At 44.0% G+C, this 23,506-nt stretch overlaps 1 protein-coding gene across 3 annotated transcripts in view; it reads right to left on the bottom strand.

The window, feature by feature from the left end:
- Positions 1-23,506, bottom strand: part of LOC307041308 (receptor-type tyrosine-protein phosphatase beta-like) — a 109,738-nt gene that overhangs the window by 70,768 nt on the left and 15,464 nt on the right. For all 3 annotated transcript variants that reach the window (XM_079684623.1, XM_079684624.1, XM_079684625.1), the window contains exons 9-13: positions 22,723-22,980; positions 21,233-21,502; positions 19,455-19,718; positions 2,809-3,066; positions 1,872-2,162 (exon numbers count right to left, since the gene is read on the bottom strand). In XM_079684623.1, coding sequence (XP_079540749.1) covers positions 1,872-2,162; positions 2,809-3,066; positions 19,455-19,718; positions 21,233-21,502; positions 22,723-22,980 — 1,341 coding nt within the window. The remainder of the gene's footprint in view (positions 1-1,871; positions 2,163-2,808; positions 3,067-19,454; positions 19,719-21,232; positions 21,503-22,722; positions 22,981-23,506) is intronic.

The raw sequence follows: 23,506 nt of genomic DNA, 5'->3' as shown, positions 1-23,506 counted from the left end.
CCTACCACCTGTCCTCTGGACCCTATCCCCTCAAACCTCCTTCAGACTATCGCTCCTGATATTCTACCGTTTCTCATCTCATCAACACTTCTCTAACTTCTGGTCAATTTCCAAACAGTCTCAAGGAGGCAAGAGTAAACCCTCTCCTAAAGGAACCCACTCTCAACCCGTCTGATGTTATAAACTACAGGCCCGTCTCTCTCCTCCCGTTCCTGTCTAAAACACTTGAACGTGCTGTCTTTAAACAACTCTCCTGTTACCTCCATCAGAACAACCTTCTGGATCTGCACCAGTCTGGTTTCAAGGCAGGTCACTCAACAGAAACTGCTCTCCTTGCTGTCTCTGAGGAACTGCACACGGCTAAAGCAGCCTCCCTCTCCTCTGTCATCATCCTTCTGGACCTGTCTGCTGCATTCGACACGGTGAACCATCAGATCCTCCTTCACACTCTCCAAGAACTTGGAGTTTCAGGCACTGCACTTTCCCTCCTCACCTCATACCTCAAAGACCTACAGGGTAACTTGGAGAGGGTCCGAGTCCGACCCTTGTCAATTAACTACAGGGGTCCCTCAGGGCTCTGTTCTTGGTCCCCTCCTCTTCTCCTTGTACACAAACTCGCTCGGGTCTGTCATTAGCCCGCATGGTTTTTCATACCACTGCTATGCTGATGACACCCAACTAATTCTGTCCTTTCCCCGCTCAGAGACCCAGGTCGTCACACGCATCTCTGCTTGTCTAGTAGACATTTCTCAGTGGATGTCTGCTCATCATCTCAATCTCAACCTTGACAAGAGTGAACTGCTTTTCCTTGATTGTCCCACTCTTGACCTAACAATCAACATCGGCCCCTCTGTTGTTTCCCCGACTCAGACTGCAAGGAATCTGGGTGTGATCCTAGATAACAAACTGTCCTTCACTGCAAACATTGCTGCTACAACCCGCTGCTGCGGATACACGCTTTACAACATCAGGAGGATACGTCCCCAGCTGACTCACACATCAGCGCAGGTTCTGGTCCAGGCTCTCGTCATCTCACGCCAAGACTACTGCAACTCCCTCCTGGCTGGTCTACCTGCATGTGCCATCCGACCTCTGCAGCTCATCCAGAATGCAGCGGCTCGTCTGGTCTTCAACCTTCCAAAATTCTCCCACACCACGCCGCTCCTCCGCTCCCTTCACTGGCTTCCAGTAACTGCTAGAATCCACTTCAAGACACTGGTACTTGCGTACCATGCTGTGAATGGATCTGGCCCTTCCTACATCCAGGACATGGTTAAACCGTACACCCCAGCACGTGCACTCCGCTCTGCATCAGCCAAACAGCTCGCTGCACCCGCACTGCGAGGGGGACCCAAGTTCCCATCAGCAGAAACACGTGGGTTTGCTATCCTGGCTCCAAAATGGTGGAATGAGCTCCCCATTGAAATCAGGTCAGCAGAAAGCTTACACATCTTCTTCAGACTGAGAACTCATCTCTTTGGACTCCACTTCCAGAGATAGAATTACTAACAAAGCACTTATATACTAATAAAGGACTGGCTTATCTAAAGCCAGTTGAGTAGCACTTGAAATGTTTGGCTCTATGAAACCTGATGTACTTATATGATTCTGTTTTTTTCAAGGTTGTATCTTCCTGGTCGAATACACTTATTGTAAGTCGCTTTGGATAAAAGCGTCAGCTAAATGCAATGTAATGTAATGTACTACATTCTGTTAGTACTAATACACACTCTATTTGTCCACACAGCGCAGTGCCTGGACCCCCCGGGTCCTGAGGGAGGAGTGCTCTGTTAGTATTACACTCTGTTAGTACTATACTCTGTTAGTACTGATACACACTCTGTTAGTACTAATACACAAATTACACCTACTGGTCCGGATGCTATTGTGGATGGGGGGACTGTACGTGGCCCCTCCGGCCCCCCCGGCCCCCCCGCTGACGGTGCTCAGGCTGAAGGTGTAGCGTCGCCCTGGATACAGGCCCTGCAGGATGCGGCTCCTGGAGGCGGGGCTTCTATACGGGTCTGTGACGGACAGCCGGTCCCGAGGCAGCCACTGCAGCTCGAAGCTGTCGTAGTCGCAGTCAGGGGGGGCGTTCCAGGTGACCTCCAGAGAGGTGTTGGTGACCCCCCCGAACAGGAAGGAGGTGGGGGGGCTGGGAGCTGTGGGGACAAACGCAGAATTAAAGCATGTCTTACCATTTTTATTTTTTTATTTTGCACTTTAATGCTACAATATGATGTTAGATATCAATTCAAATCCCAAAATATATATATATATATTTATATATATACGTCAAATACGTGTGTAATGTAGATTAGCCAACATTTAGACCAATCAATATCCAGATATGTATGTTCCCCCCTGCAGATCTGCTCTGCAGCGCCCCTTGCTGGCCAGAAACTCATATAAATCTCCGGTGATAAAAACAGTTCCTGATGAGGTTCTGAGTCACAGGACTTCAGGTTTTACTAGATTTCATGTCTTAGTCCATCAGGACTTTACACAGCGTCATGTTTGCTCTGACTGAACCAACAGGGCTTTTATTGTGAAGGGTCAGAAGCAGGACGTCATACAGTTTGGTTTGGACTACGGAGCGGTTTAATATTAAAGTCTATCGGATCACCCAATGACCTCGTCCCACAGAGAGCATTTCTGTGGTGTTGTGTTGGTGTTTGGGTGGTGTTTGGGTGGTGTTGTGTCCGGGTGGTGTTGTGTTGGTATTTGGGTGGCGTTTGGGTGGTGTTGTGTTGGTGTTGTGGTGGTGTCTGGCTGGTGTCTGGGTGGTGTTTGGGTAGTGTTCCTCACCCGTCCTCCCCTGGCTGAAGGCTGTGTTGCTCCACCCTCCGCTCAGGCTCAGCAGCTCCACCCGATACAGGCGACCCGGCCTGAGGCCCGAGAAGAGGAACTCTGTGGCATTTGGGCTCAGAGGCTCCGCCCACCGGGCTCCGTGGGAGCCAATAAGAGACGCTAGGTAGCCGCTCACATCTCCAGCCCCTCGAGCCCAGCTCAGCCTCAGGGACTGGTTCCCCGTTTGGACCAGCAGAGAAACCACGGCTGCTGGGACTGAACACATGGGGGCACAACTCTCTCAATAAACAACATCAACAACAACAACAACAACAACAACAAACTAATACAGTTCTAATATTACGGCTGCTTAGACTGAATACATCGGTGCACACTGAGAACACCCCCGTGGCCTGTACTCTGAAGCCAGTCCAACAGACCCCTCACATACAATATATAAGAACATGACATTTATATAGCCAAAATAAACACATGATATGCAAAAAGAGCAAAAGCAGCACACACAAGTATTTACAACCCAGTCTCACATCTAAACGTGTAATAACTACGTTGGTCCACAACTTGGGACGTAGTATTTCTACAAAAACTCCTCTGAAATCGTAGGATCCCTACGTTTTTTTTCACCATTCATTTTCAATGGCTGGCGTCTATGACACGTGATCTTCAAATGTCTCTCCGCAGACAAAAAAAAAACATGGCCGACCTTCGTTTTATTCTCTGTGGAAAATGCCTATTTTAAGGTTAGTTTGGCCATTAAAATGCGTTTTGATGTAATTTGATGCGAGAAATATGAGTTGTTATTTCAGATTATTTGTGCAGTGGATGTACATACACACATATTGATAGATGTCTTGTAATGCACTGTTGAATAACCTGCAACCAAAGTTTTCCATTCATTGCATAACTACACCGTAGTTGTGAATATGATATGTCAATAAACCTTAGAACATCTTGAAATCTTGAAAGGGATGTGCAAAATAGTCCTTATATACAGTCTTTAATTAACTATTAGTAGAGAAAACGAGTAATGAATAAACTTTATAGGGATCCTATTAATATCTAATAATAAATATAATACAATTCAATAACATGCTTTAACCACCAGGTGTCCCTTTCTATCAGCTGTGCACCTTTATGGTGTAAATACAGCCTATCTACCAATAAGATCAAATATAAAAGTCAGCCGAATTAGTGTTGATACTGCAAGGAGACGTATTGTGTGAAGAGAAATGGAAGATGTTGTTTAATTGCTGATATATTTATGATCCAAGTCACGTTTTCGGTGTTGGTGGCAGTTCTCCTGTTTGTCTAAGTCTTCTCAGCAGGGCTCTATAAATAGAGAACTACGGCAGATATGTAATATTTAATGCAGCCGAACCGTGTATTACAATGCCGTTATGTGATGACTTTCAGAGAGAAAAGCAAGCACACTCGGAATAAAGTATTATATTATTTTTAAAAACTGTTTTCGGATTTCACATCGCATAAACACCATTTCCCAACGTGCATTGCGCCTAGGAATGGGTATCGAGCCCCTGTATTTAACGGGCCCGGGGCTGAATTATTAAAGACCGTGTTACCATTAAGCTCCGACGTTATTGGTCTTTTCATCGGTACTGGAGACATCTAAAAAATATATGTCATATGTATTATTGCAACACAAACATTATATTGCAGTTTTACTGTCGCCAACTCCGTTTTTAATATGCAAAAAGACTGCAAAATGCGTCCATGATTATTTTTAGTATTTTCGAACTCTCTCCCAGTTTACACACACGCGGCTGCTACATGCAGCAACACACTTCACCTGCACAGGTGAGGAGCTCAGGTCAGGAACAGCACGCACGCACGCACGCACGCACGCACGCACGCACGCACGCACGAACGCACGCACGAATGCACGCACGCACAATATTTTAGATAAAGTATATTAAAGTATATCTAATCTTGTACTTCAATAATATATAGTCTTTGTATATTAAATAATCATAATTATAATGTAAATGTTTACATTACACTTCTTTATTTGTTATGCTCATACATTTACCTTTACAATCGTTTGCTTTAATATGCAGTATATTTTTGTGTTTGCTTCCTCCTGCTCCCTTTCGGACACATACTGTATGATTTATTATTATTATTAATATGAAGATATTATTAAGATAAGATAAGATGTTACTTTATTGATTGAACATTTTAGTTTAGAATGTGCTGTCCCACGGTAATTCAGAAGGCTCACAGGTCACATTCCGACCATTATTTAAAACAATAGGTGCTTTCACACCGTCTACAGTTTGATTTGTATAGAGGGACCTCTGTGGCTGAATGGCCAGCGATTAGGTGCGGCGCATTTGTCATAGGTGATCAGAGCTAACTGCCTGCCGTCAGATTTCATTTAAAAAACAGATCTGATTTTAAGACTATTTCTGCGCTCATAAAGAATGATAAGAATAAGAATGATGCCTATTGAACTGGTTTCATTAATTAGTGAGTTTATTTAACACTAGAACCGCCAATCAGGTCAATTTGTGTGATGTGTGTTGTGTGTGTGCAATGTAACTTTTTTTCAATAAAATATTAAGGTCTCCCAGTCCGACTTTTCCTGAAAGTGTGTTATGTAGCACCCTATGTTGTTAAAAATTGCACTCTAATAGCGGGATTTGACGGTTTTTGGTAGACCTATACAAAAACCTCTGGCGGTTCTAGTGTTAAGGTAATTAGGTAGAGTAGAAGCCCTTTTTTATCAGTAACGAATTTAGCAGTTGAACATAAAGGTCAACTAACTGAGGGTCACTTGCAATGACAGTGTTGTGTCTAACTGTAAGCTTGTCACTCACTGCAGGGGTAAAGTGCTATTTTTTTGTACAAGTGGGGGGTGGACCAAACATCCTTTATGGGGGTCGTCGTCTCCTCTAGGAGGGTCCGGGGGCATGCTCCCCCCTGGAAGATATTTTGTAAATATTGAAGTTAAAATCATCAATCTGGTGCACTTTGAGAGCAACATTAACCCTACCTTAATAATACCTTAAAGGGGACATATAATGCTATATTTGAACAATATATTGTAGGGCCATACCTATATAAATTATATAAATAAAGTTTTTTTTTCAAAATACCAAACAGATCCTGCATTTTAGCCATACCTCATTTCGCTCTATTTTCTCTTTCCAGCCCTGTTTTTGCAGGGGGCTGATTCTGTGAGCTGCAGCTGACCACGCCCCCCTGCAGGAGAGGGGAGCGTGCTTTGAGATCAGCTGCTAGGCTGCACCGGGGAGAAGAGGGGGAGAAAAAGAGATCTCCGTCCTCCGTGTTTTATTCTTATATATGATTATATAGAGTCATTATTGATTTTTTTTAAAGCTCAATAAATAACAAAGAAGACCTTTGACCGGCACTTATCTAATTTTGTCTGGAAGATTTAAACTTTAATGGACATGTTGACCGGCGAAAAAAAATCTAACTGAAACTCTGCCGGACGGTCCCCTCGTTCCTTGGAAGAGGCGGAGAGGTGGGTGTTTGTCATCTGCTGGTGGATTATTGGAGAGAATTACAATGCTTGCCTCGACGGGGAGGGATTGCATTGAATTACAGCAGCAAACGCTTGCCTCGGGGAGGGAGAAAAACAGCCACAGCGGAGAATAAACAGAAGGGCAACCATGGCAACCATGTAAGGGAAGTCTTCTTCGCTTCTTTTGTGGCAGACTACAGCGCCACTTACAGGCCTGGCATATGTACTACAGCGTCTCCAGCGCTTTCGAGCCGCAATGGCCGCAGTAGACAGAAGGGGGCGGGTAGAGTGGAGGCCTGAAATGAGAGGGAGAATTAATTAAGGGAATAAACATAAAGCACAGGACAAAGGGACATGACAAAACTAACATAAAGAATAAACTTTCACTATAAGTTTCTTAGACCTGACAGTACCCCCCCTTCTAGGGACGTTCCTGATGGCCCAGGCTCCTCTGAGTTGAGGCGGTCAAAATCCTCAATGAGGCTTTTATCCATGACGAAGCGGGAAGGAATCCATTGCCGCTCCTCAGGACCATAACCCTTCCAGTCAACCAGTAGCTGTCGCCCTCTACCCCTTTTCCGACTAGCCAATAGTGTCTTGACTGTATAAACTGGACCTCCATCGATCATCAGGGGGGGCGGGTGGGGTTTGGCGGTGGGAACCATAGTGCTCTCCTTCTATGGTTTTAGTTTCCCTACATGGAAGGTGGGATGTACCTTCATGGCCCTGGGAAGCCATAGTCTCACTGAGACCGGGTTGATGACCTTGGTGATGGGAATAGGACCCACAAACCGGGGAGCCAATTTTCAGGAGAGTACGTGGAGGGGTAGGTCTCGTGTAGAAAGCCAGACTTTTTGGCCTGGCTGGTATACAGGGGCTGGTCGGCGTTTTCGGTCTGCTGCTGATTTAACCAGTTGTGAATTCCTGCAGAGGATCGTCCTAGCCGCATCCCACACGCGCCGACAACGCCTGACCAGAGCGTGGGCAGACGGGACCGTGACCTCTCTCTCCGTGGCTGGGAACAGTGGCGGCTGGTAGCCATAAACACTTGTGTTCTTGATTTAGGCGCTCTGTCTGGCCGTTAGACTCCGGATGGTATCCAGACGAGAGACTGACCGTGGCACCGATGAGGCTGCAGAACTCCTTCCAGAAGCGTGACACAAACTGGGGGCCCCGGTCGGAGACAATATCCTTTGGGAAACCATGAAGCCGAAACACATTATGCATCATGACCTCAGCCGTTTCCTTAGCTGAGGGCATCTTGGGCAGAGCAATGAAATGTGTCACTTTAGAAAACCGGTCCACTACCGTGAGAACTGTGGTTTGACCTCTAGAGAGGGGCAGGCCAGTGATGAAGTCCATGGAGATCTCTGACCAGGGTCTGTTGGGAATAGGGAGTGGTTGTAATAGTCCTATACGCGCCCTGGAAGAGGTCTTGTTTCGAGCGCAGACAGGGCACGCCTCCACATACTCCTTCACCTCCTTCTCCATGGATGTCCACCAGAAACGTTGTTTTATAATGAACATAGTTCTCTTGACTCCGGGGTGACAGGTGAGCAGCGAAGTGGGAGCCCAGTGGATCACCTGTGGTCGCTCGGCCTCCTGAACGAAAAGCCGGTTAGGCGGGCAACCCCTTGGTGCAGGAGCTCCAGCATTGGCTCGTATTACCTCCTTCTCTACTGACCAAGTCAGCGCTCCTACAACCCGGTTTAAGGGGATGATGGGTTCCGGCTCCCTGACTGCAGGCACAGGGTCAAACAGACGGGACAGAGCGTCAGGCTTGACATTCTGAGACCCCGGCCTGTATGAAAGAACAAAGTCAAAACAGTTAAAAAACAAGGTCCACCTAGCCTGGCGGGAGTTCAGTCTTTTGGCTTTTCTTATAAACTCCAGGTTTTTGTGATCGGTCAAGACCACAAAAGGATGCTCGGCTCCCTCCAACCAATGCCTCCACTCTTCCAGTGCCAGCTTCACGGCCAGCAACTCACGGTTTCCCACGTCGTCATTTCTCTCTTCTGGGGAGAGCTTCCTGGACAGGAAAGCGCAGGGGTGAAGTTTGTTGTCCTTCTGTAGTTGCTGGGAGAGGACCGCTCCCACCCCTTCGTTGGAGGTATCCACTTCTACCACAAACTGACGAGTGGTGTCCGGCAGGGTGAGTATGGGAGCAGAGGTGAACATTCCTTTAAGCCGAGAAAAAGCCTCCTCAGCCTGAGGAGACCACAAAAAAGGCACTTGAGGGAACGTGAGGACATGAAGAGGGGCTGCAATAGCACTGAAACTCAGCACAAAACGTCTGTAAATATTTGCAAAGCCAAAAAACTGTTGCACTTTCTTACGAGAGTCAGGGGTAGGCCAACAAGCTACTGCGCTAACCTTCTCTGGGTCCATCCTAACCTGACCTGGAGAAATGATGAAGCCCAAAAAAGTGACTGTCTCTGCATGGAATTCACATTTTTCTGCTTTGACAAACAACCTATTCTGGACCAGCTCTTGTAGGACCTGGCGGACATGTTGTTTATGGGTGTCAAGGTCAAGGGAGTAGATCAGAATGTCGTCAAGATAGACAAAAACGAAACGGTTCAGAAACTCCCTCAACACGTCGTTGATCATAGCCTGGAAAACAGCAGGAGCGTTTGATAATCCAAATGGCATTACAAGGTATTCATAGTGGCCTGAAGGGGTGTTAAAACCCGTCTTCCATTCATCACCCTCCCTGATCCTGACCAAATGATACGCGTTACGCAGGTCTAACTTGGTGAAAACCTTGGCATCCTGAAGCTGCTCGAAGGCTGAGGAGATGAGAGGAATGGGGTACCGGTTTTTAACCGTAATGTCATTGAGAGGTGAGTAGTCAATACATGGCCAAAGAGACCCATCCTTTTGCCAACAAAAAAAACCCCCGTTACTGCTGGTGATGAGGAAGGGCGAATAAGGCCTGTTTTGAGGGAGGCATCAATATAGTCCTTCATGGCCTCTTTCTCAGGTCCTGAAATAGCATATAGTCGACCCTTAGGAATTGGAGACCCAGCAATCAGGTCAATAGCACAGTCATAGGGGCGGTGAGGAGGAAGAGTTAGAGCCTTGGATTTACTGAATACTTCACTTAAATCGTGGTAGCAGGAAGGGACTGAAAGTACATCAGGAAAATATATTTCTGGGATAGTTCCCTGCCTAACACTCCCAGTGTTACATCTCCTGTCAATCTCCGCTACCTGCTTAACACAGTGATCTATACAATTCTTTCCCCACCCCTCCACCCTCCCAGATTGCCAATCTATGTGAGGGTTATGAAGTTTCAACCAGGGAAAACCCAAAATGAGTGGATGTTGGGCTGAGTTAAATAAGGGAAATGACATTGTCTCGTGATGATCATTACATCTTATTTCTAAAGGCTCTGTTTGGTGAGTCACTTTAAACAACAGCCGCCCATCGAGAGCACTCGCTTCAAGAGGCTGGGGTAGAGGCTTAGTTTTTATGTCCAATTTTTTAACTAAACCCTAATCCATAAGACTTTCGTCTGCCCCTGAGTCAATGAGAGCACCATGAGTAACCACATTGTCTCTGATTTTTACCTAGATGCGGGTCAGGGTGCGAGGAGGAAAGTCAGAAGAAGAGATCCGGCTCACCAACGTACTCCTCTTTATTGGTGAGCCTCCTCTTTTACCAGACAGGCCGCTTGTGGATATCCGCGCTGCCCGCAGTAGAAGCACAGACCCTCCTTTAATCAACGCTGACGTTCTGCCATCGAAAGCTTGGCGCGGCCCAACTACATTGGCTCCTCCACGGAGCCAGGGGGCGCTGTTGTCCGGAACGCAAGTGGTGAGGGGTGACGGAGCCTCCAAGAAGAAGTAGTATCCAGTGGCGAGCGTCTCCTCTGGAGAGGCGGATCAACCGCATCCTTGGATTTATTCCTTCTCCTCTCCGTCAAACGATTGTCTATCCTTATTGCCATGGATATGACAGAGTCCAAGTCAGCGGGCAGATCGAGAGGCGCCAGCTGGTTTTGTAGGGGATCCGAGAGACCGCTGACGAAAGCGTCAAACAATGCAGCGGAGTTCCAGCCGCTGTCGGCTGCCATAGTCCGGAACTCGATGGCGTAGTCAGTCACACTCCGCTGATGTTGTCGCAGCTTGATCAGAGCCCGAGCTGCTTCCCTGCCCGGCGTAGTTTGATCGAAGATCTTTCTCATAGTGTCTATGAAGTTTTCCAGAGACCCGCAGATGGGGGAGCCTCGGGACCACTCTGCCGTAGCCCACGCTGCTTCTCGGCCGGAGAGATGGGAGATCATGAAAGCCACTTTGGAATTGTCCGTGGGAAAAGCAGCCGGTTGGTGGTGATAGTGTAGCTCACACTGCACGATGAACGGCCGACAGCCTTCCGAGTCAGACTCGGATAGTGTTTCAAAATAAAGACTTTACTGGGATTTGCACAGTAATCAAAACAAGGAAAACAAAAACACTCTTTCGAGGAAAACTAGAACAGTGATCAATAACATAGATCTGTGAGAAGTCCGTGAGGTAAGCAGGAACGTAGGTCATAGAGAGACAACAAACTGATAATGAACAGGAGGGAGCTAACACAATATATACACAGGTAAAGGGGACACAGGTGGAAACAATCAGGGCGGGGAAAATAATCAAGGACGCAGTGGACAGAAGGGGGCGGGGAGCGTGGAGGCCTGAAATGAGAGGGAGAATTAATTAAGGGAATAAACATAAAGCACAGGACAAAGGGACATGACAAAGCTAACATAAAGAATAAACTTTCACGATAAGTTTATTAGACGTGACAAGATCCCTCCGCTACGCGTTGGGATGGGATCCTGATCTGCCGACGAGGCTCCATTAAAATATAAATATTTTTAGTGAATTACTGAGTTTAGGCACGTTAATAACGTTTTAATGAAGTTGAATACAGTATATTCATATTTGTCAGTGATTTCATGTCAATTGTGTGTGTGTGTGTGTTTGTGTGTGTGTGTGTGTGTGTGTGTGTGTGTGTGTGTGTGTGTGTGTGTGTGTGTGTGTGTGTGTGTGTGTGTGTGTGTGTGTGTGTGTGTGTGTGTGTGTGTGTGTGTGTGTGTGTGTGTGTGTGTGTGTGTGTGTAGAGGTGTGTGTGGTTAAAACACTTTCATGAAGTGAAGGAGGTTTTCCTTCTATAAAACAGCTGTGGGCAGCAGTGAGTGTCACGGACATGAATTCATAGATCAAGGCAGACTGGTGCACACACTCTACTGTCCTGCCAACACTGGCAGGACAGTAGGCGACACGCCTGTTCTAAGCCGTGTCCCTCACTCCTCACATCCCAAGCTGCATCCCCAAAAAGTGTATTATGTTGTGACATCGTTTCAGATGTTATGTTTCAGTTGTGCTCTGTCTATGTTAAAAAGCCTCAGTCACCTTAATTCATGTAATAAAAACATCTCAGGTCAGTAACACTCAAAGCTAAATGTGCAATACCATGTTCAGCTATGTTACTATTTATAATGTTATTGTTGTTACATCAGAAGATGTACATATTGGAATGATTTCTTAACTTACAGTAGGCTATTTTTTACAATGTGTGTTGGAAGGAGTTATTAAATTACAATGAATATTGTCATTGTTGAAGGCTTTTAGAGAAGGGTGAACTATAAGCCTGAATTACATAACATTTTATACCTAAAAACATAAAAGCCACAATAAATAAGTCACAATTATTCTAGTTATTTTTACCTCCCGTATTGCTTTCAACCCACCAGCTTTTATGGTGTTGTTACATCACTAACTGTAAGCTTGTAACTCAGAGTAACCTACAGTTTATTTAGCTGCTGGAAAAGAAAGATCAGGGGGGCAGGGGGGGAGAGAGCTGTGGTTGATGGGCCATTAGTTGTGTAAATACACAGCTGAGAGCTGCCGTTTCATTCAGACTGTTTAAAAAACGGTAACAACGGACTATTTTTCTTAGCGGATGCATGTCAATTTAAATCAATACATACAACTATTTTTTAAATCAATAAAAACATTTTCTAAATCCATAAAAGTATTTCAATTAATATTTGGAGTCATGTCGTTACTTTGTTGAGAATGTGGCCGTGTAATAAGCGGGATAATTTGCAGCGACTTGTTCCTTATGGGGAAAATAACACCCTTCATCCAGATGAGGATCCCTCCGCCACGCTTTGGGATCCTGATCTGCCGACGAGGCTCCATTAAAATATAAATATTTTTGGTGAATTACTGAGTTTAGGCACGTTAATGACGTTTTAATTAAATTGAATACAGTATATTCATATGTGTCTGTGATTTCATGTCAATTCGGCGAACATAAACATAAATGATCGTGGTGAAGATGATGATTAAATTAGGATTAAAAATCGAGAGCCGGGCTGCATTTCCTCCCGTTCGTTTTTTTCGACTAAACAACATTATTTTGTGAAATAACAACATGGTGATGTTTTGTAAATGATTACATGTGTCTTATTTAGCACAGAGTATGATATCCGTGACATATGAATCTTAACAAAGTTCCGCTTAACATCCAGCATACTGTATCTGACTTTATTTCACATGAGCTCCAGTGTGGAACCCCACTGCACCCCCTGGTGGATCAATGATCCATTGCAGCTGGCTTCATTATAATTACATTTATCTATCACGGGGGCGGTCTCAAGTCAAGCTGGAGGTTTTCCCTTGAGCGAGGGCAGATCACGTACCAATCACGGCCCTCGCGTTTCAAACTGTCTGAAATGAAGCGCTACATCTGTATAAGGTTTAAGGTTAACTAAGACATAACGTTTTAACTGCAACATTCAGAAGACGTTCTGAGGATGTTATTGAGGCCTGAGATGACAGAAAGAGTTTTATAAAATGTTCCTTTAATGTGATATGTTAACAAAGGTGGAAAGTTTTGCCTGCAACATTCTAAGGACGTGTTTTAGACGTTGTTGGGTAACACATTAAATATGTTCATTATAAAACGTTCCCTCAATGTTACATGATAACAAATGAAGAACATTCTCCAAGCAACATTCTGAAAATGTTTTCAGGATGTTATTCTTTTTTTACAAAACATTCCTGTGATGGCAAATATTGACACGGTCATGGTCAACGTCAGATTTATTTCTAGAACGCTTTAAAAAACAAACTTGTTGCATTTGTTTGAAAAGGATGTTTTAAAAAAATCTGATGTCAACATAATTTCCTTTTGAAAAAAACAAACAAGCAGGTAATTCATGATAAGCTGTAAGCAGATATTGCATGTTGGCGGTGGCATGTGTGAGTTCCCAGCTAGAAATGTTTGTTACCATTCGTTGTTCTAGGAAGGTTTTTAGTGGGACGTTTTATTTTAATTTTATGTTCTTCTGAAAGGTAGGATAACGTTCTTTAAAAACATTCTGGAAATGTTTGGTGATAACCTTGTTAAGATGTTTTTGATAAACTTCTTAAGATTTGTTGATAACATTGTTAGAACATTATGCCCTACTGTTCTTAAAACGTTTTCAGCGGGACGTTTTATTTTGGTTCCCAGAATCTTCTTCTGAAAGGTAGGATAAAGTTCTCTAAAAACATTCTTAACATTTTTGGTGATAACTTTAAGATGTATGAGCGCATTGAGACAATGAATAAACAAAATGTATGCATGCCAATATTCACTCACATGCACTTAGAATCACACCACAGTATTCATAATATCATATGTGTAAAATATCAGAAAATAACCACACTTTTTTCTGACTATAAAGGTTGTGTTTCGTATGTAGGTTCTAACTGTTAGATAAGTTATCTGGCTATCTGTGGTTTGAGGGCTGCGTATAAACAGTGTCCGCTGTTTATGCATATTGGATGAAAATCGCTATTGCACCCTTTAGACTTGAGACCGACAGACATATAGAGGAACGGACCGACTGTCACTGCCCGTCCCTGAAACCCCTGTTAGTTTTTGTATGTGTTTGTTTGTACTGTGTGCCTCTCTCTATCCTGAACTTTGAAAAATACAATGATGTATTCAAAATTTAAAAAAAGTATTTGAAATAATTTTTCAGGTTGAATATTATTTTGATTCAGTTCAGCAATTTTTTTGAATAATATATTTATTTTCAGATTTCACTTTTATACATATTTTGATATTTGAATCCTTATTTTTTTCAGCACAGTTTTTTCGTTTTCGGATTCAGAAGTATTATTTTTTCAGTTTCAAATCTTGTTTTTTCAGAATTCACATTGCTTTTCACCTTCAGATCGTTTTTCACTTTCAGATCTTTTTTTTTTCGCTTTCAAACTTTTGGCCCTGATATTGCTTGGGGGGGCGGGGCTTAGCAAAGAGTAGTTTGGCATTCTGAGTGACAGGCCTCCCTCTGTCATGTTGCCTTCATGGATGTTAGAAAACTGAGACCAGCGTCAAAGTTCCGTTAAGCGAGCTGTTGAGCATCGTAGTTGGCAACAATCAAGTACAAATAAACTGTGTTCGAATGTGAAATTACGTATCCACAACGAGCCAGCAGGTTGTTCTGGTGGACCTGACGCCATCCCCCGCTGTCTCACAGAGAGATACCGCAGATCCTTCCTTCCTGCAGCGGTCAGACTATACAACCAGCACAGCCCCTAGTAGACCCCGCACAAAACAACACAGACTATAACACCTCTTGTTGATAAATACCAACTATGTGCAATATTTGCAGTATGTGCAATATATATATATGCCGTTAAAAACTGTGCAATATATACCTGGCTGCTAAATCCGCAGCGCTGTCAAAGGGTGTGTATTATGTAAAATGTGTAACTTTAAAAATATATATAATTTCTTTTTTTAATCTTTAATACTTTTTGTATGCATGCTTTAGGTAACATTACTTACAGTTACTGATGTAACAATGTAAATGTATCCCCTGTGGGACTAATAAAGGTAATCTGATTCTGATCGCAAAAACCAAGCCAATACTATGCTGCGTTCATGGAACTACGTGGAAGTGGGGAAGGACAACGCTTGATTGCGTATACGTGATTTCAGATTCTTGCACAGTTTATTGCTCTTATACCTTGATTGTTGCCAACTACGATGCTCAACAGCTCGGAACTTTGATGCTGGTATCAGTTTTGTTTACCACCAATCACGGGAGTATTGTGTATAGAAAGTGTGTAGTTGTATTTGTTGCGCTACCTAACATCCATGAAGGCGTCATGACAGAGGGAGGGCTGTTTGGTTTAGTCAGTTTATTGAACATGTCAGAAACAAGAACATACAACAATAATATATATATATATATATATACTCTATTTTTTCCCTTTTTCTTTCTCACTCAAATTAATAATTATAACAAAGTAAAAAAATGAATAATAATAACAAAAAAGATAAAACAAAAAAACAATAATAATTCTCAAATAGTCTCTGTCATGTTCAACAGGAAGAAGCTTAAAAAAACTTTTCTGGTCCTACCCCGTCCAGCATATATTTTTCTTATAAATAACATATTAGGTCATTGTCATCAGCGACATGTTGGTCTTGTTAATTTGTTTGCTTTTTGACAAAACAATCAGAAAGAAATTACTTTTACAATTATAAGAAATAACAACAAATGGGATTTTACAGTTATTCCACAGACCAACACCTTTTGATGAGACGCAATGAAGTTCGGCATTTCTCAACATGTGCATGCTTTCTCTCCGTGTGAAACGTCCCTGGATATTATGAGGTAATTGTTGATTTGCGGCTTTGAACATAATTTGAATAGTTTTATCGTCAACCAGGTCTTGTAGTTTTAGTGTTTTTAGTCTGATGAACAATTTATTTGTCTGTTCTCTGTACGTAGTTTTATGTATAACTCGTATGGCTCTTTTTTGCAGGATGAAGATAGGATGTGTATTTGTTTTATATGTGTTCCCCCAAACTTCCACAAAATACATCATGTATGGAAGTATGAAGGAGCAGTACAGCATCAGCAAGGAAGCTTGATTAATTAGGTATTTGGCTTTATTCAGAATTGCTATTGATTTGGATATTTTGCTTTGATATAGCTTACATGTGGTTTCCAACTTAATTTATTGTCTATGATTACTCCAAGGAATTTTATTTCCGATACTCTTTCTAATTGGACGCCATTTATAGTGAGTTTCTTGTCTGTATTGGTCGATCGATTCCCAAATATTATCAGTTTGGTTTTGCTTGCGTTCAATGTTAATTTATTTTGGTCAAACCAGATCTTCATCGTGCTCAGTTCCTTCTCCATTGTGACCAATAGCTGTTCTAAATCGTCCCCACAGCAGAGTAGACTTGTGTCGTCTGCAAAAAGAATGGTTTTAATAGTTTTTGATACTTCACATATATTTTGAATGTACAGAATAAATAGTAATGGCCCCAAGTCTGAGCCCCGCGGCACCCCACATGTAACCTGCAGTAGTTGTGATTTATGGCTTTGTAGTTCAACGTACTGTTCCCTGTTATGTAGGTAGCTGGATAGCCATAATAGTGCAACACCTCTAATGCCATATCTCTGTAAGTTTTTAATTAATAATTCATGGTCAACCGTGTCAAATACTTTTTTAAGGTCCAGAAATATCCGTATTGCATATTCTCTCTTTTCTATTGCCTTAGAAATGTGTTCCATAAATTATATAACTGCAAATTATGTAGTTCTGTTTGCTCTGAAACCCTATTGTTGTTCATAGAGTATGTTATGTTTGGTGATGAAGTCATTTAGTCTTGTATAGTAGATTTTTTGTGAGAAATCAGAAAAAAGTCTAAGTTAACTTTTTGGAGATCCATAGAAAAGGGGTGAAAATGAAAAAAAGTATCCAAAAATAGTGCCTCATAATGCAGGGAGAGTCCCCTGATAACTCCCCTTGCATTCCTCCAGACTCAGAGAAAAAGTCTGAGTTAACTTTTTGGAGAACCATAAAAAAGGGCTAAAAGTGTTAAAATGTATCCAAAAATAGTGCCTCGCAATGCAGGGAGAGTGCCCTCAAACTCCCCTTGCATTCCTCCAGACACCAGTTCAAAAACTTAAAGTTTGGTAAGAACCATGCTGGGGGGTCTCCGTGCAACAAATGTATCAGAGTGCACATGGAGTTACACAGCCGTTTTTTTTCTGAGTCCTCTCAAAAACTGGGTTTCCGATTTTGTGCGGACAATAGTCTGAAAATGATTTTTTTTTGACAGAGTAGGGGAGGCTTGGATTCCCCTCTCTGTTGTAAGTTGCAACGGGGGAGTGGAAAAGTGTCCGGGGGCCGAAGCGCCAAAGGGTTGAGCTTTGTTGAGCCCCTCCTCCGTTGGCACATTTTTAAAAAAACGTAATCTTTGATTATTTTAAGATATAATTTACCGTTTTCTTTCATTATTTCTTCTTTCCATGGGTGGGGGCGCATGGCAGGCTGCCTATGAGCTCCCAAATTTGGCCTGGAACTTCCAGGATTTGTGGGATAAGCTTCATAAACTGACAAAGTCACCCAAAAATGTCACTTTTATAGCCCAAACATATATAATACAAATACATATAAAAAGTAAAAGGTACAATTGTGCTCCGAATTACGAGGGATTCGATTTATATAGCCCCATGAGAGTGAATAAAAATCATTTTCATGGAAAAAAGTGTTAAAACGCCTGATTAAAGCATATGCAGAACCCCAGTGAGCTCCAGACTATGTGCATTATGTTAGGGGACCATATTAATGATAAAATAAATAATTTAAATGCAAAAATAATGATTAAAAATATTTTTTAGGGGGACAACTGTGGAGACGAGCCTGAAAATGACTCTGCAGCACCCTGGAGAAGCGGGCTGTGGGACCCCACAGAGCGCACCCAGAGGACAGGCTGCGTCACCTCACCTTATAACCCAGGAAAGGAGCTGGAATCCTGGGTACATGAGTGTTAAAAGTGCATTACACTGTTTTAATCCAACAGCCGCTGATGTGGACGGAAGTCTGTCCATTTCATTAACATTTGACTCACGAAATGGACAAGGAGGAAAAAACAGCAGAGTCGCTGCTGTTAGGGTCTCAGACTCACAGGCACACACACATGCAGAGATCCAGGGTGATGCACATGGCTTTTCTACCCAGCAATAAGTCTCTGAAGCCTGGGGAAAGTGCTGTGAATAAAGGCATCGAGCGCAGCCAGAGAGGAGCGGGCTGCGAGACCCCGCAGAGCGCACCCAGAGAGCTCATCGCAGCACATAGCTCTTGCACTCAGACTGCACCCAGAGAAAAGGCTGCTTCACAGCACTTTACAAGCCAGGAAAAGTGATTGAATCCCGGGTATACATCTTTTAAATAGTATGATACCTCCAAGGCGCATCACTGCATTTTACAAGCCAGGGAAGGTGCCTGAATCCTGGGTAAACATTGTTTAATTGTTTAAGTGTTTTTAAATGTGTGGAAGAGTGTTTTGTCACTTTCAAAACTCTCCCGTCATTGACCGGAGAAATTGGGTCGATGTTGTATTCAATCTGACCGTTAATATCCCAGTGAGACGAAGTACGTACAATGACCGGAGTGATCCCGTGTTAATTTTGTCCCAAAACCGGAGCATTCCCCCTATTCCCTTAAAATAGGCATTTTCCACCGAGAATAAAACGAAGGTTGGCCATGTTTTTTTTTTTCTGCAGGGACAAATTTGAAGATCACGTGACATAGACGCCAGCCATTGGGGCGTTTTTGTAGAAATACTACGTCCCAAGTTGTGGACCAACGTAGTTACTACACGTTTAGATGTGAGACTGGGTTGGTATTTACCACATGGCAGTACAATATAGCAGCAACGACAAGAGAAGATACCCCTGGATTAAAATTACATTTTGGATTGTTTATTTCTAGTCTTTTAATTTGTACTGTACAACGCCTTGTCTTTTTATGCCGCTGCAATGCAAACGTTTCCCAAATTGGGATCAATAAAGTACTTCTTATCTTATCTGAGGGCACACTGAAAACACTGCAACTCTCTCAATATACAACAACAACAAACTAATACAGTTCTTATATCACCGAAATAATTGAGATAATAATAATAACCTGTTCGGGCCAACACAGCTGATTCGTTTTATATATATATCTCAATAAACAACAACAGCAGACTAATAGAGTTCAAATATTACCTAAATAGTTGTGATAATAAAAATAAAAAAATGTATATAATATAATAATAATATAATAATAATAATAACCTGTCCGGGCCCACACAGCTGATTGGTTGCTTTGCGCTCCGCTGTGCGTCACCACCACCAGCCGGTAAGGGGCTCCAGGTCTGAGCCCCTGGAAGGAGACCTGCTGGATGCTGGAGGGCCCGCCTCTTCTCTCCTGTAGCGAATCGTCACTCTTATACAGAAAGATCTCGTACCCGTCAAACTCCCCGTCAGGCAGAGACCAGAGGAAGGCCAGGCCGGAGGTGGTGTTGGCGCTGATGGACAGATCGGTGACGGAGGCTGGGCCTGAGAGGAAACAGATACATGTTGGAACAAAATCACTCTCTCTCTCTGCAGCAACTGATCATCCAAACTCTCTCTCTCTCTCTCTGCAGCAACTGATCATCCAAGCTCTCTCTCTCTCTGCGGCAACTGATCATCCAAACTCTCTCTCTCTCTCTGCAGCAACTGATCATCCAAGCTCTCTCTCTCTCTCTCTGCAGCAACTGATCATCCAAACTCTCTCTCTCTCTGCAGCAACTGATCATCCAAACTCTCTCTCTCTCTCTCTGCAGCAACTGATCATCCAAACTCTCTCTCTCTCTACAACAACTGATCATCCAAACTCTCTCTCTCTGCAGCAACTGATCATCCAAGCTCTCTCTCTCTGCAGCAACTGATCATCCAAGCTCTCTCTCTCTCTGCAGCAACTGATCATCCAAACTCTCTCTCTCTACAACAACTGATCATCCAAGCTCTCTCTCTCTGCAGCAACTGATCATCCAAACTCTCTCTCTCTACAACAACTGATCATCCAAGCTCTCTCTCTCTGCAACAACTGATCATCCAAACTGTGAAAAAAAAAACTGAAGAAGCTTCAGATCTAGATGTCTCATCAGATCTACAGGTCTCTTCAGGTATACAGGTCTCTTCAGGTCTACAGGTCTCTTCAGGTTTACAGGTATCTTCAGGTCTACAGGGTTAATGACTGAAGACTCATCATGTCTAGAGGTCTCTTCAGGTCTACAGGTCTCTTCAGGTCTACAGGTCTCATCAGATCTACAGGTCTCTTCAGGTATACAGGTCTCTTCAGGTCTACAGGTCTCTTCAGGTTTACAGGTATCTTCAGGTCTACAGGTCTCTTCAGATCTACAGGTCTCTTCAGGTCTACAGGGTTAATGACTGAAGACTCATCATGTCTAGAGGTCTCTTCAGGTCTACAGGCTTAATGACTGAAGACTCATCAGATCTACAGGTCTCTTGAGGTCTACAGGTCTCTTCAGATCTACAGGTCTCTTCAGATCTACAGGTCTCTTCAGGTCTAGAGGTCTCTTCAGGTCTACAGGCTTAATGACTGAAGACTCATCAGATCTACAGGTCTCTTCAGGTCTACAGGTCTCTTCAGGTCTACAGGTCTCTTCAGATCTACAGGTCTCTTCAGGTCTCTTCAGGTCTACAGGGTTAATGACTGAAGAATCCTCAGATCTACAGGTCTCTTCAGGTCTACAGGTCTCTTCAGGTCTACAGGGTTAATGACTGAAGACTCATCAGATCTACAGGTCTCTTCAGGTCTACAGGGTTAATGACTGAAGACTCATCAGATCTACAGGTCTCTTCAGGTCTACAGGTCTCTTCAGGTCTACAGGTCTCTTCGGATCTACAGGTCTCTTCAGGTCTACAGGTCTCTTCAGGTCTACAGGGTTAATGACTGAAGACTCATCAGGTCTAGAGGTCTCTTCAGGTCTACAGGCTTAATGACTGAAGACTCATCAGATCTACAGGTCTCTTCAGGTCACTGCGTTGGAAACAAGAAGTCTTACGCGTGCGAGCCTCGATGCTGACCCCCGCGCTGAGCATCCCCCAGCTGGTGGTCTGCACCAGGACCCGGTACTTCTTCCCCGGGACGAGGCTGTGGAAGGTGATCCTGCTTCTTCCAGAGGGCTGAGAGGAGTTGGCCAGCAGACAGCCTCGCTGGTCCTGGAGCTGCAGGAAGTAGCCGTCAGAAACACCAAGAGCTTCCTGCCAGCTCACCTGCAGGCTGCGGGTGGGCGGCAGCCCCTCCACCTGGAGGGCCGTCACCTCCGCCGGCACTGAGAGACACACAGAGAGACCCCCATTACAGAGAGACCCCCATTATACTGAGACACACAGAAAGACCCCCATTACAGAGATCCCCATTATACTGAGAGACACACAGAGAGACCCCCATTACAGAGATCCCCATTATACTGAGAGACACACAGAGAGACCCCCATTACAGAGATCCCCATTATACTGAGAGACACACAGAGAGACCCCCATTACAGAGAGACCCCCATTATACTGCAGGGGGGCAGCAGCACCTCCACCTGCAGGGCTGTCACCGCCGCCGGCACTGAGAGAGATTACACAGAGACATTACACAGAGACATTACACTGAGAGACACACAGAGACATTACACTGAGAGACACACAGAGACATTACACTGAGACACACAGAGACATTACACTGAGACACACAGAGACATTACACTGAGAGACACACAGACACATTAAACTGAGAGACACACAGAGACATCACACTGAGAGACACAAAGAGACATTACACTGAGGGAAACACAGAGACATTACACTGAGAGACACACAGAGACATTACACTGAGAGACACACAGAGACATTACACTGAGGGAAACACAGAGACATCACACTGAGAGACACACAGAGACATTACACTGAGAGACACACAGACACATTAAACTGAGAGACACAGACACATTACACTGAGACACACAGAGACATTAGATTGAGAGACACACAGAGACATTACACTGAGAGACACACAGAGACTTCACACTGAGAGACATTACACTGAGAGAAACACAGAGACATTACACTGAGAGACACACACAGACACATTACACTGAGAGACACACAGAGACATTACACTGCAGAGACACGCAGAGACACATAGAGACATTACACTGAGACACACAGACACATTACACTGAGACACACAGAGACATTACATTGAGAGACACACAGAGACATTAAACTGCAGAGACACACAGAGATATTACACTGCAGAGACACACAGAGACATTACACTGCAGAGACACACAGAGACATTACACTGAAAGACACACAGAGACATTACACTGAGAGACACGAAGAGACATTAAACTGCAGAGACACACAGAGACATTACACTGCAGGGACACCACCACCCCCATTAAACACTAAAGGGAACTGCAGACTGTGAGAGCAGTGTATTCTGGGTACCTGTGAGAGCAGTGCATTCTGGACACCTGTGAGAGCAGTGCATGCTGGGTACCTGTGCGCCCCTCCGCGCTGCAGTTGTTGACCAGTGCTCCGCTCACGCTCTGCACCGTCAGGCTGTATTTCTGCCCCGGCTGCAGCGAGCCGAAGCTCAGCTGGTGTTGCTGTCGGAGGACGGAGCGGACGTCCAGCTGCCGCCCCCCACGGTGCAGGAACACCGTGAAGCCGTCCACGTCCCCCTGCCCCGCAGTCCAGCTGACCTGCAGACTGCTGCCGTCCCCGCTCACCTGGAGGTTCTTCACTCTGCTGGGAACTAAGGGGTGGGGGGATAACTATGTCAGATGTCTATCCCTCTCATAGTCTACTTGCAGTAATGTGGACCTGAGACATTGAGACCCCAAAGTGTTCTGATAGAAATGTATAGTAGGGTCTCCAGAACACAGAGACTGCTGGACGCTAACATACTTATGTTGGGACATTTACACAGTTAGAATAAGATGAGTTGATTAGCATTATAGCCTTATAGAGATATATATATATATATATATATATATATATATATATATATATATATATATACAGATGTGGACAGTTCTGGAAAGGCTTTATGCTGAATCCATTTCTGACATTTTCAGGATCAGGTGCGCTAGTGAGCATGCTCATGAACTGTTCGCCGGAGCCTCGCAGCAGGGTTACTGTGCGGAACGCATAAAGCAGACCCTTCACGCGATAGCGAGGGGTAGAGCGAGGGATCGCAGATGCCATCGTGTTCGCAGATGGATGAAAACAATTAACCCTAAATAGCTCGCGAATTATACTTTGGTGGCCGTTAATATACC

This window comes from Notothenia rossii, assembly GCF_949606895.1.
Source record: "Notothenia rossii genome assembly, chromosome: 5".
NCBI lineage: Eukaryota > Metazoa > Chordata > Actinopteri > Perciformes > Nototheniidae > Notothenia > Notothenia rossii.
The sequence above is the reverse complement of the archived record's forward strand: the minus strand, read 5'-3'. Positions and strand labels throughout refer to the sequence as shown.